The sequence below is a fragment of the Heteronotia binoei genome, unplaced genomic scaffold (genome assembly GCF_032191835.1).
Source record: "Heteronotia binoei isolate CCM8104 ecotype False Entrance Well unplaced genomic scaffold, APGP_CSIRO_Hbin_v1 ptg000674c, whole genome shotgun sequence".
Taxonomy (NCBI): domain Eukaryota; kingdom Metazoa; phylum Chordata; class Lepidosauria; order Squamata; family Gekkonidae; genus Heteronotia; species Heteronotia binoei.
The window spans coordinates 176,211-190,709 of record NW_026800067.1 but is presented as its reverse complement, the minus strand read 5'-3'; the positions used below and the strand labels follow the sequence as shown (position 1 = coordinate 190,709).

The following is a 14,499-nucleotide window of genomic DNA, read 5'->3' as shown; positions in this document are numbered from 1 at the left end:
CATTCAACGGAATGAATGTCCGTGATATGCTTTATGGAAAACTTAATAAAGTATAAATAACAACAACAAAAAAAAAAGACATTACCTGGAGTACTGTGTTCAGTTTTGGGCACCACATTTTAAGAAGGATATAGACAAGTTCCAGAGGAAGGTGACGAAGATGGTGAGGAGTCTGGAGACAAAGTCCTATGAAGAAAGGTTAAAGGAGCTGGGCATGTTTAGCCTGGAGAGGAGGCGGCTGAGAGGTGATATGATCACCATCTTCGAGTACTTGAAGGGCTGTCATATAGAGGATGGTGTGGAATTCTTTTCTGTGGCCCCAGAAGGTAGGACCAGAACCAATGGGCTGAAATTAAATCCAAAGAGTTTCTGGATCAACATTAGGAAGAACTTCCTGACCGTTAGAGTGGTTCCTCAGTGGAATAGGCTTCCTCAGGAGGTGGTGGGCTCTCCTTCCTTGGAGGTTTTTAAACAGAGGCTAGATGGCCATCTGATGGCAATGAAGATCCTGTGAATTTAGGGGGAGGTAGTTGTGAGTTTCCTGCATTGTGCAGGGGGTTGGACTAGATGACCCTGGAGGTCCCTTCCAACTCTATGATTCTGTTCAGCAGCTCCAGTGAGTAAATTGCTGCAATAAGATCACAAAAGTATGTATTTGCAAACTGTGCTTATTTTGGCTGCTTTTTTAGTGTGTGTGTCTGTTCACTTTCATTTAATGAAGTACAGCCAGCTGCTGGGAAAAGGAAGTGAAGAAGTGCTCAGAGGAACTGTACTGCTGTATTTTTCTTTATTTGTTTATTAGGGGGATGGGAAAGTCTGCTGGCTCCACCCCCAAAGTACTCAGGTATTTTCTGAGTTGGACCTGGCGACTCTACTACCAAGCTTGCTTTTGTCAGTAAAGGCTGGGGGAGGAAGTCCTTTCCAGGCCTACTTCGGCCTTTGAGAGAGAACTCATTTGGGCCAATCCTGACTAAGGCTCCCAGTTCCAGGTTGGTGGGAAATTCCTGGAGATTTTGTGCTGGGGTCTATAGAAACTAGACTTTGGGGAGGGAAGAGACCCTAGCTGAATATAATGCCATAGATTCCTCCCTCCAAAGCACTTATTTTCTTCAGGGAGAAAGAGATCTGTTATCTGGAGTTCAGATGTGATACCAGAATAACTTCAGTCTCCACCTCTATGTTTCCTACCATAGACCTGGCATCATCCACTGGGTGACTTGATGCCACCCAACTGGCATGACTTAACTAGGCCTGGCTGCTTGTTCTTATTCAGCAGCAGCCCCCCATGACAGCCACTGTGATGTGGCCATCAGCGTTTCAGAGCAGGGTCTGCCAGATCCAGCATTCTACTGTGGAAGCTGACTGAGTGATTTCAGACCACCCACAAACTTTCAACCTAACCTGGCCTAACCTCCCCATGACAGCCAGTGTCACATGGCAGTTCAGAGCAGGGTCTGGCAGACCCAGGTGGAAACTGACTTGGTGATTTTGGTCCAGTCACAGATTTTCAACCTAACCTGCCTCACAGGGTTGTTGTGCATATCTAAAGGGGGAGAGGAGAATGATGTAAGCTGCTTTGGTCCCCACTGCAGAGAAAGACTGTAGTTTTCTTAGTAGAGGCTGCAGAGATGGGGAAGGAGATGGAAAGCAATCTATTCCCACCTCATTTTCCCCAACCCTTTTTGCTCAGTTTACCCCTTTTCTGATATCCTACCCCACATTTCCCTACCTTCTTAATTTCCCTTCCCAGCAGCTGCCTTCTCAACATAACTTGCCTCTCTCTATCTTTGCCTCTCCTCCCCGCCCCCCTCCCACATGGCCATGACACTCACCCAAAGCAAATTTCTAGCACCCACTGTATTTCTCTTCATAATGGACCTTATTACTAGTTATATTAAAGGACCAATATCTTTTAACTGTCAGACTAGGAAAGGTGTATTTCCTTTCCCAAAGCTGATTCCAAGTTTATATTTCTTTTTATTGCTTCTGTTCCAATCCAATATCTTCACTATCTTCCAGGATCATCCTTTAGGATACAAGAACATCACCGGATATGATACAGTTGCATATTCATGGTGGAGGTTTATGAATGACCCAACTGCACCTCCACACTGGCTTGTGCAATTCCCGATGGTCAAGGTAACCCTCACCTCTTGTCTCCTGCAGGGCTGGCTCTCAGACTCAGGGAGTCCACTCCATCTCATTCAAGATTGCCTAATCTTTGCATGTTCTTCTGGATCTGTAGCTCAGTGTGCTCATGCGTGAAAAAAGATAAGCAAAAAATGGCTTAGACTTCTTGTGCCTGACCCATATCATGTGACTGGCCATAGCATGTCTATCCATTTTGCATGTGGCTCTGCCAGATTACCAGCCCATGTCAATTGTGGTCTTTTATGTGCTTTTGATCATTGATGGGGGATTCTACACTGGGCAAAAGATCCAGTAATGCTACCCTTTCAGATTTGACCATCTACATTACAAACTGGCCTCACTACTGTCTTGCTCCGGCTTTTTGGCTATCATTTACAGTTAAAATCCTGGATCGGCAGTGAAGCCATTTCCAGCACGGTTTTGCTCCTTAATTTCACAGACCACAATTTAAGTGGAGTTTCCCCCTTTGCTCCCCATCTATGGCATGAGTGTAGATGAGTTGTCAGGAGGGAAAGATAGTCTGCCAGCCTCTGGCACTGCCAGTGGAAAAGGAGAAAGGTGGTTTGCCAGCCTCGGGACCTGCCAGTGGAAAGTGTGTGTATTCCCTTTCTCTACTGTTTAATGTTATTAATTAATGGTGTGTTTTACATTTCTTTATACTTATATTTCCTGCTAAATTAAAGGGGAAAACAGGAGATCTCATGGTGCCATATTTAATATTCATAAGAACATAAGAGAAGGCATGTTAGATCAGGCCAATGGCCCATCCAGTCCAACACTCAGTGTCACACAGTGGCAAAAAAATTTTTATATATACACACACACTGTGGCTAATAGCCACTGATGGACCTCTGCTCCATATTTTTATCTAAACCCCTCTTGAAGCTGGCTATGCTTGTGGCCGCCACCGCCTCCTGTGGCAGTGAATTCCACATGTTAATCACCCTTTGGGTGAAGAAGTACTTCCTTTTATCCATTTTAACCTGTCTGTTCAGCAATTTCATTGAATGCCCACGAGTTCTTGTATTGTGAGAAAGAGAGAAAAGTACTTCTTTCTCTACTTTCTCCATAGCATGCATTATCTTGTAAACCTCTATCATGTCACCCCGCAGTCGACGTTTCTCCAAGCTAAAGAGTCCCAAGCGTTTCAACCTTTCTTCATAGGGAAAGTGTTCCAGCCTTTTAATCGTTCTAGTTCCCATTTTCTGGACTTTCTCCAATCCTATAATATCCTTTTTGAGGTGCGGCGACCAGAACTGCACACAGTACTCCAAATGAGACCGCAACATCGATTTATACAGGGGCATTATGATACTGGCTGATTTGTTTTCAATTCCCTTCCTAATAATTCCCAGCATGGCGTTGGCCGTTTTTTATTGCAAACGCACACTGTCTTGACATTTTCAGTGAGTTATCTACCACGACCCCAAGATCTCTCTCTTGGTCAGTCTCTGCCAGTTCACACCCCATCAACTTGTATTTGTAGCTGGGATTCTTGGCCCCAATGTGCATTACTTTGCACTTGGCCACATTGAACCGCATCTGCCATGTTGACGCCCACTCACCCAGCCTCAACAGATCCCTTTGGAGTTCCTCACAATCCTCTCTGGTTCTCACCACCCTGAACAATTTAGTGTCATCCGCAAACTTGGCCACTTCACTGCTCACTCCCAACTCTAAATCATTTATGAACAAGTTAAAGAGCATGGGACCCAGGACCGAGCTCTGCGGCACCCCACTGCTTACCGTCCTCCACTGCGAAGACTGCCCATTCATACTCACTCTCTGCTTCCTATTACTCAGCCAGTTTTTTATCCACAAGAGGACCTGTGCTTTTACTCCATGACTCTCAAGCTTTCTAAGGAGCCTTTGATGAGGAACTTTATCAAAAGCTTTCTGGAAGTCAAGGTAAACAACATCTATCGGGTCTCCTTTGTCCACATGTTTGTTCACCCCCTCAAAGAAATGTAACAGGTTAGTGAGGCAAGATCTTCCCTTACAGAACCCATGCTGAGTCTTCCTCAATAACCCGTGTTCATCAATGTGCTTACTCATTCTGTCCTTGATAATGGTTTCTACCAACTTTCCCAGTATTGAAGTCAGACTGACTGGCCTGTAATTTCCCGGATCTCCTCTGGAACCCTTTTTAAAGATGGGGGTGACATTTACTACCTTCCGGTCCTCAGGAATGGAGGCAGATTTCAATGAAAGATTACAGATTTTTGTCAGAAGATCCACAAGTTCAACTTTGAGTTCTTTCAGAACTCTCGGATGTATGCCATCTGGACCCGGTGACTTATTAGTTTTTACTTTATCTATCAGTTGTAGGACCTCCTTTTTTGTCACCTCAATCTGACTCAGGTCTTTCAACACCCCTTCCAAAATTAGTGGTTCTGGGGCGGGCAAAAAGTTCTCATCTTCCACAGTGAAGATGGAGGCAAAAAATTCATTTAGCTTCTCAGCCATTTCCCTATCCTCCTTCAGTAATCCTTTTACCCCATGGTCATCCAAGGGCCCCACTGCCTCCCTGGCTGGTTTCCTGCTTCTAATATATTTGAAGAAATTTTTATTATTGGTCTTTATGTTTTTTTCAATATGCGCCTCATAGTCCCTTTTTGCCTGCCTGATCACAGTCTTGCATTTGATTTGCCACAGACTGTGTTCCCTTTTACTAATCTCACTTGGACTGGTTTTCCACCGCTTAAAGGAGTCCTTCTTACCTTTTACAGCTTCCATTACTTTGTTTGTTAACCATGCAGGCCTTTTCTTATGCCTGTTTGTGCCTTTCCTAACTTGTGGTATGTATTTTATCTGAGCTTCTAGGATTATAGTTTTAAATAGTCTCCAAGCTTCCCCAAGGGTTTTGACTGTATTTACCTTTCCTTTCAGTTTCCTCCTCACATGCCTCCTCATCTCAGTGAATTTACCTCTTTTAAAGTTAAACGTGGTTGTGGCGGTCTTTTTGGGCAACTCCCTATTTATACAAACGGTGAAATCAATAACATTATGGTCATTGCTCCCAAGCGGTGCAATCACTTTTACATCTCTCACCAAGTCTTAGGCATTACTTAGGACCAAATCCAGGATCGCCCCACCCCTGGTAGAGACCATCTGCTCCATAGCACAATCATTGAGAGCATCAAGAAACTCAATCTCTTTCTCTCGACCAGAACACATATTGACCCAATCAATCTGCGGGTCGTTAAAATCACCTATTACGACACAGTTTTTACGTTTAGCTGCTATCTTTAAGCCTTCCATCATATTATAATCGTTCTCTCTCTTTTGATTTGGTGGGCGATAACAAACTCCCATAGGTAAATCTCCTTTTGGGCCCTCTATTTCAACCCAAAGCATTTCTAAAAGTGAATCTAATTCTCTGACCTCAGTCTTACTGGACCGTATATCCTCTCTGACATACAGAGCCACCCCACCTCCAACCCTTCCCTCCCTATCTTTCCGATATAACTTATATCCAGGAATCACCGTGTCCCACTGATACTCCTCATTCCACCAAGTTTCTGAAATTCCCACAATGTCTATGTTTTCTCCCAACACTAAATATTCCAATTCACCAATTTTACTTCGAACACTTCTAGCATTTGCATACAAACATCTATAATTTCCCAAGCAAGCTAGGCCCGCCACCTTCCTCCTGCCACCTCGAGACTCTGGCAGACAGTCCATAGTGTTTGTCACCATCACAGTGGACAACTCTGGTCTGTTACCTGGTAGAAAAATAGCAGCCAACCCTTCATCTCTTTGAGACGAGTCCTCCCGAACCAGAGACATTTCATCTCCTGTCGGCTTTCCCCCAAGATTTAGTTTAAAAACTGCTCTGCCACCTTTTTGATTTTAAGCGCCACTAGTCTGGTTCCATCCGGGGACAAGTGGAGACCATCTCTTTTGTACAGCTCCCACTTGTTCCAGAAAACATCCAAAGTGCCTAACAAACTTAAACTCTTCCTCCTTACACCATTGTCTCATCCACACATTGAGACTTCTAATTTGTGCCTGTCTCTCCTGCCCTGCACGTGGAACAGGTAGCACTTCTTAGAAGGCTACCTTGGAGGTCCTGGCCTTAAGTCTCCCACCTAGCAGCCTAAATTTTTCCTCCAGGACCTCACGACTACATTTCCCCACATCGTTGGTGCCAACATGCACCACGACCACAGGCTCCTCCCCAGCACTGTCTATCAGCCTATCTACTACACGTGTAATGTCTGCTACCTTCGCACCAGGCAGGCAAGTCACCATACGGTCAGTACGTGGTTTCGCCACCCAGCTGTCTACTTGCCTAAGGATCGAATCACCAACTACCAAACCCCTCCCTCTCCGCCTGCTCAGGGATGGTTCCTTGGTGCAAAAGGATTCCCGCTCACAAACCGAAGAAGAGGTACCTTCTGAGGGTGCATTCCCCTTATCCTCAGCACGGTGCCCTGTTCCCTCTTGACCCTCACACTCTCTGGCAGCAACGGGGCTGCTACATTCAGAGTAGGGATCATCTAATACGCCCCCGAGAGTCTTCCCCAAGTGCCTAACTGACCGTCTCTGCTTCTGCAGGGCAGTCACCTCGGCCTCAAGGGTACAAACTTGTTCCTTGAGGACCAGGAGCTGCTTGATCGAGCACACACCCAAGACTTCTGTCCTTTGGGCAGATAGTCATACATGTGACACTCAGTGCAAAACACTGGAAAGCCCCCAACCTCCTGCTGGCATTCTATCTTCATTCAATGGTGGCATTCAATGGTGCGCCATTGAAAGCAGCGCGCCAGGTAAAGAGTCTGGGTGTTTTACTGGAGCCTTCATTATCGATGGAGGCCCAGATAGCAGCCACTGCCAAGTCAGCATTCTTCCATCTGAGGCGGGCAAGGCAGTTGGCCCCTTTCCTTGAGCGCCGGGACCTCGCAACAGTGATCCACGCAACGGTCACCTCAAGACTAGACTACTGTAACGCCCTCTACTTGGGGCTACCTCTGTGCCGGACCCGGAAATTGCAGCTAGTGCAGAACGCGGCGGCCAGGCTGTTGTTGGGACTCCCGAAACGGGAGCATATATGGCCGGGACTACGTGAACTGCACTGGCTGCCGATTATATACCGGGTCCAGTACAAAGTGTTGGTCGTTACCTTTAAAGCCTTATATGGCCGAGGACCTGCCTACCTGAGGGACCGTCTTTCCCCATATGAACCCCAGAGAGCACTGAGGTCAACGGGGAAAAACTTAATGACTATCCCTGGGCCGAAGGAAGTTAAATATCAGAGCACCAGAATACGGGCCTTTTCGATCGCGGCCCCTACCCTATGGAACCGACTCCCCGAGGAGGTGCGGGCCCTGCGGAGCCTTGAACAGTTCCGCAGGGCCTGCAAGACCATCCTTTTTAAATCAGCATATTCGGACTGCTAAGAAAAATGGTAATTAAAGATCCGCCAATGCGGTCCAAAGATCTATACCGCAGTATAATTGTATCTACTAGACTGGTTTTAATTTAATGTTTTAATGTTTTATTGTTCTATAATGTAATTCTAATGTTTTATTTATTATGGTGTGTTTTTATGGATTGCTGTTAGCCGCCCTGAGCCTGCCAAGGTGGGGGAGGGCGGGATATAAATGAAATTAATAAATAAATAAATAAATAAATCTTCATTACATATATATATATATATATATATATATTTTAAATATACAGTCCTCTTTAAATGCTGTTTGTTTAAGTGGCTCCCCTTCTGGAGGGTCAACTTACCTTATTGGGAGAACAAGGAAATCGGGGATTTGGGTTCCTGGTCCTTAGGAAGCCCCCAGGCGCAGAGCCACAGGCCAAGAGCCCTTTAGCTCTCGCCCTTCAGCTCGCGCCTTTGGCAAGGCGCAGCTTAAAATGCAAAGAGGGTGGAGCAGAGGCACTCCTCAGCAATCAGCAGCTATCACTCTCAATCTCTTTCTCCTTTAGCCCACTCAACCAAACAAAGAGCAAACAAAGACCAAATAAACAGCAGTTCCCCAGCTATCACACCTCAGAATTTTAGGCAGCCCCACAAAGCTCAGAATGAAGTCTTCTAAAACTCAGAAATTTCCAGCAACTTCTCCAGCTGTCTCAGCTATGAGAGCTGCTCTACTCTGTTCTGCTCTTCTCAGACCTCTGTGAAGATAAATAAAAAGGATCATTTCCAATCCTGAAAATAGCGGTTGAGGAGGACAACAGGCCTGGGAATTCCAAATCACCCCTTATCCACACCCACCACACACACAAACACACACCAACCTTTTGGAACCTTTACATTCTCTGAGGTGGTAACCCAACTTCATGGTTTTTGCTTGGTGTAGATAAGTGGTGGCCAAACTTGCTCAATGTAAGAGCCACATAGAATGAACATCAGATTTCTGAGAGCAGCAAAATGTGCATATGAGTTTTTAAAGCTTCAACAAAGCGATGCAGGGAAGGGGGAAGGGAGGGTGCAAAGCATTAAAAAAAGAAGAAAGGAAGGCAAATAGACATGGAATGAGGGGATAAAGCAACATTTAAATGCAAATTCTTCTCTGAGCTGCCACCCATCTGTTTGTAAGAGATTTAAAGAGATAAATGTTTTCTCCAGTCTGGCAAATGGAGTAGTGGGGACATAAAGAGAAAGTAGATTATAGAGTCCAGTATAAATAATATATGCAAATAAAAGTATTTAGACCGGTGAAGGTTTATTTGAGATATACCCTTCAATGAATATTGGAGGATGGAGGGAGACAGACATTCCAATCACGGTTGAATACTTAAGGTATGAATTTGGCCTGGTTTTTTTATACAAAGTAAACAAACCCCTGTTCAATTAAAGGTCATAAAGCAATAAATGATAGTTTCTCAAGACTGTTCAAAGGAACTCTTTTCAAGCAGATAGATCCAAATAGGCAGCCATGTTGGTCTGAACTAGCAGAACAAAATAGGAGTCGATTGCACCTTTAAGACCAACTTTGTTTTATTCAGAACGTAAGCTTTCGTGTGCATGCACACTTCTTCAGACGAGGAATGAGGTACAGTAAGCAGAGCCTCATATAGCTGGTGGGGTTTGGAATGCCAAGTGGTACAAAGTTAAAAATCAATAGCAGAATAGTGAAATTAACAAATTCAGAAAACCTTTGATCTCAGTTGCATTAGTGTGGGAAACCATAAAACAGTAACATGTCAGAATGTGAGAATGCTTGTTAATTATTCTATTACTAATAAACCTGGGTCAAAAAGAAGGCATTTCTTTCCCAGTTTTTCCTGTCCAACTAATTTACCTTTTAGCATGTAACATAAATATATACATCATTCTAGTTTGCCATTAGGAAAAATATACATTAAAATATAGTGGAAGATGGGTATGTAAAACAGACAATATCCCTTGTTTGAGTATGTCAATACAAAAGCATTATTCTGATACACTATCCTAAAAGAGAAATACATTGGAATGCTATGGATATATCGCCATACTTGGTGAAAGTGGATTCAGCATATGTAATGAGATAAAAAAACAAAACAACATCTCTGTTCAGTCCTGGGGAGGTGTTTGTTCCAAGTTTCATAATAGTATGTAATTCAGCAATTCCCCTCTCCATTCTGTTCTTGAAGTTCTGAGAGTGGGTTTAGCATCTGTAATGAGATAAAAAACCAATATCCCTGTTCAGTCCTGGCACAAAAAAACATTGGGATGCATCACAGATATTGAGGAACAAGATTCCAGAAAAGAAAAACTGGAAGTCAGACATCTTTATGAGCCCATTCCAAGCCGAAATGCCTCCAGAATATCCTGGAACAGGCTGGAGCAGGCATCAAACAACCTGGGCTGCCACAAAAAAACACGGGGATGCATCACAGACACTCCAGAACAATATTCTAGAACTGATAAAGTGGAACTCACACATCTTTATTAGCACATTTATTAATGTGTTCTGAGCCATAATGCCTCCAGAACACAACAGGATGGGCATTCAAGAAATAATAGCATCACTGAGAAAAGGTTGGATGCATTACTGGCACTCCAGAACAAAATTTTCGAAAACAAAACACGGAAAGAGTACACTTTTTTTTAACCCTTCCTGTCTTCAGCTAACAGTGCTTCATTTAACTTTCCAACCATTTAAAGCCATTCTTTACAACGCTGGTTTTGTTCACATTAATTAATCCACAGTGCACTAGGGACATCCCCCCATTGCTTTACTATTTTGATCCACTGCGTGGATTAAGATGGATTAAGGTGGTCCTGCAGAAGTGGCATAGTAAAGTGGTTGAAAATACCACAGAAGGTTCACTTTTTGTCATGTTCAGTTAAAGAAGAATCTCTGCAAGCCAGCCTAGAAAACTTGTTATGTTAGAAAACCTGCGACAACCACCACTAGTCTGAATGGATGTGACTGGCTATGTGGAGTAGTGCATAAAACGTTCCAGTTATTCCTTTTAATATGACATCTCTGTTCTATTGTTAGTTGGCTAAATATTTTTGGAATGCAAACAAACTGACCGATGTGTGAGTGGGGGACCCTTAGGGACCCTTCCACTGCCAGCCCCTTTCTTAGCCCGTTCTAGGCTGTGTAGCCTGCAGCTACTTGACCCACATTAGTTTAAGGCCATGATTTAAGCCCCAAACCAAACCAGACAGGACAGTTCAGGGGCCTTGGAGTCAAAAGTATGCTGGGTGCATTTTCAGCCCTGACCCAGCCTGTTCCAGGGTGTTCCAGAGGCATTTTGACCCGGAACGGGATAATAAAGATTTGTGAGTTTCACTTTTTATTTTCTAGAATGTTGTTCTGGAGGGCCAGTGATGCAATCCAGTATTTTTTGTGGCAGCCCAGGTTGTTTGATGTCCGTTCCGGCCTGTTCCAGGGTGTTCTGGAGGCCTTTTGGCCCACAATGGGGTAATAAAGACGTGTGAGTTCCCCTTTTTCTGCTGTAAAATTTTGTTCTTGAGTGACTGTGATGTGTCCCAGTGTTTTTTGTAACAGTCTACGTTGTTTTATGCCCGTTACGGGCTGTTCTGTTCTTTCTCTCCTTCCCTGTAACCTAGTGAATGGGATTGACTACTGTTAGTGTATGAGTCCTCAGTCCACAGCATGGATGCAGCATGGAGCAGCAGGTGGATCTACAGTGACAGCTTCTGACAGCTCAGGTCAGAGCAACCTTGGAAGAAGGCCGGTTGAAGCTGGACTGTATCTGGGGAAAGCACCTGCTGGAGTCAGCATTTGTGTGGACTGCCGGGATTGGCTGACCATTGTATATATGGACTGCAGTGTCAGACAATATCTCTCTCTGGTGAGAGTGAGTTCCTGGCGAAGCATTTTGTCTCTCAGTATAGTATATGTTATTCACCGCACCAAGTTGTTTGTATATAGTTGTAAATACACTATTTTACACTAGGTGCTGGTGTGAGTCTCAGATTCTTTCCTTGCATTGACCTGGTGGCAGTTCCCTGTTTTTGCACTCTGCACATGAACCCCTGACAGGGTTATGGGCCCAGCCAGGTTCCGCTGCGCAGGGGCTGTCTGAGGTCTGTCGGGATGCTGAGGTGGAGCCGGAGGCAAAAGAAGCCGTGGAGGACGGTGCTGAGGAACTCCAGCTATCTCTTTCCGAGAGCGACGAGGGGGAGGACGACAGCCAGCTGTCCGCTGGGGCCGGACTGATGGCTCAACAGTAGCTTGCCGTGCTGGTGGAGAAGCTCATGTCTACAAACTATGCTGTGTGGAGTTTGTGGATGGAATTCTTCCTGAAGCGTGAAGGTCTGTGGACTTATGTGAGTAACCCCCCCGTTGTGTTAACTCCTAACGAGACTGTCCTGTCAGAAAAGGCACTTGCCAACATCGTGCTAAGCGTCGGAGACGACCAGCTAATCTATGTTCGGGGCAAGGACTCTGCCAAGGAAGTGTGGGATGCTCTGAGAGGAGTTTACATGCAAACAACTGCGGGCTCATTAATGGGCTTGACTCGCAGAATGTATCACACTTTCATGCCGGCCGGTGTGTGTGTGAGGAAGCATATCAAAGAGCTGACCGACTGCTTTGTCGAGTTGGAAACCTGTGGCAAAGTGATTGCAGAGGATGACAGAGTGTTCATCCTGTTATCTTCTCTCCCTGTGGAGTTTTCCCCACTCGTTACTGCCCTGGAGACTGTGAATGCAGCTGTTCTAACTATGGAGTACGTCTGCGCTCATCTGTATGATTTCCAGGAGAGAGCGGCAGCTGTTGCCTGTCCAGGAATGTCGGCTGGGGAGCATCCGTCTGGAGGAGTGCCTGTTTGTGCAGCTGCTGCCAAGCAGCCAAAGGCGGAGGCAGAGCCGAGAGCTTTGGCAGTGAGGAGGTGCTACCGGTGTAGATCTGCATCTCACCTCCTGCATTTCTGCACAGAAGTTGGACGACAGAAACGGCAGGGGAAGAGGAGTCAGCATTCCAGGAGCAGCTGTGAAGAGCAAGCTCGGCTGGTGACGTCTGCAGCGTGTGCTGAATCGCCGTGGTTACTCGACTCAGGAGCGACTAGCCATATCTGTAACTCGAGAGGTTTGTTGCGAGACTTTCAAGCTTCCAAACTCTCCCACGTGCAGCTGGCTGATAGCTCAACAGCTACTGTGGCGTGTGAAGGAACTGTTAGCTTTCCTTCTCTGGGCTGCCAGTTAAAAAAATGTACTGTGTGTACCCTCTCTAAAATCTAATCTACTGAGTGTCAGTGCTCTTGATGACCAAGGGTTTGATGTTCTGTTCTCTCGCAAATGTTGTAAAGTGCTGAGGGGGGAGAAGGTACTGGCTACTGGCCACAGGGTGGATAAGGTTTATGTGCTGGGGAGTGAGTCTGTGGGAGTTGATCAGGTATCTAATGTTCCTGAACATGATAAATGTGTGCACTTGCTCCACTGTAGACTAGGGCACTGCGGTTTTCATGCACTAAACAAGACCCTGTCTCTCTTGCCTGACCTGAAGGTTAAGCCCTGTAAATGTTTTCTTGACTGCCAGGTGTGCAAGAAAGTAAAGAGTAAAGCATGCACAGTGGCAAGGCAGAGCTCCAGAGTGTCTAAGCAAGCTCTGGAAATGCTGCATTTGGATGTTATGGGCCCTTTTCCAAAGAGCAATTCAGGGAATAGGTTCTGTCTGACGGTGACCAATGACCATTCCAGGTTTTGCTGGGTGTTTACCATGAAACACAAAGCAGAGGCGTTTCAGTGTTTCTCCCAGTGGGCAAAGACTGTAGAGCGGCAGCTAGGCTTACAAATCAAGGCTCCACAGTCTGATCTAGGAGGAGAGTTTACCTCCAAGAGTTTTGAAACATGGGTGAGGGACCGTGGGGTTGTGCACAGGCTGGCAAACCCAGCTACTCCCTCGGAAAACGGTCTGGCTGAACGTAAAGGGGCCATCCTACAAGGGATAATGTACGACATGATAGAGGATGCAGGCCTCCCTTGTTCCTATTGGACGAAGGCTATGCAGTCAGCTGCCTATGTCTGTAACAGATTGTGGACAAAAGCCACAAATAATATCCCCTACAGAGTGTTGTTTGGGAAGCTACCCAATCTGAGATTTCTCAACGTGTTCGGTACTAAAGCCTGGGTGAATATACCTTTGAAGCACCGCAGGAAAGGAGGTGACCGAGCCAAGTGTCTAACGTTTCTGGGATACGAGCCAAGTACCAAGTCTTATCGGTTCTGTAATGGGGAAGCTAAGATAACGTACAGCTGGTCTGCTAGCTTCAATGAACACAGTAACTGGAATAGCCTACATGGCTCTGAGAATAGAAGTGCAGTTTTACTGCCGTTTTCAGAGAGCAGCTCTGAGGCAGAACAGCGGGAGGTAAAGCAGGAGTGTGAATCTTCCAGCCAGGAGGTGTCTCTGGGAGAGAGCGAGCCCGGTACCAGCCAGGGGCCACGCGTGTCCTCCAGAGTGACCAAGGGTGTTCCCCCTGAGAGGTATGGGTTCCCTGAGGTTAATCATGTGTTTGTGCCTGAGCCTGACTCCTACCAGGAGGTTTTAGCGCTGAAAAGCGATGAGAGGCAGGCCTGGTTCTCAGCCATGGAGCGAGAGTACGACTCTCTGCTAAAGAACAAGGTGTTCTCAAAGGTGCCAAGGCCAGCCGATAGGAATGTGATATCTTGCCGGTGGACCTACAAGGTCAAGAGAGCCGCTGATGGAGCAGTGCAGCAAAAGGCTAGGCTGGTTGCCAGGGGGTTTTCACAGAGGAAGGGTTCTGATTACAAGCAGGTATATGCTCCAACACTAAAGGCTGAGACCTTAAGAGCCGCTCTGTGTAAGGCTGGGTGCTCGAAGCAGAGAGCATATCACATTGACTTCGAGACTGCCTATCTGAACTCCCCACTGGACCAGGACTTGTATATGGAGCAGATTCCTG

General features: G+C 45.8%; 1 protein-coding gene across 1 annotated transcript in view; it reads left to right on the top strand.

The window, feature by feature from the left end:
* LOC132590769 (autocrine proliferation repressor protein A-like) overlaps positions 1-14,499 on the top strand; it is a 62,225-nt gene that overhangs the window by 25,235 nt on the left and 22,491 nt on the right. Inside the window, exon 4 of the mRNA XM_060263692.1 lies at positions 2,020-2,139. Within this exon, the coding sequence (XP_060119675.1) occupies positions 2,020-2,139 (120 nt within the window). The remainder of the gene's footprint in view (positions 1-2,019; positions 2,140-14,499) is intronic.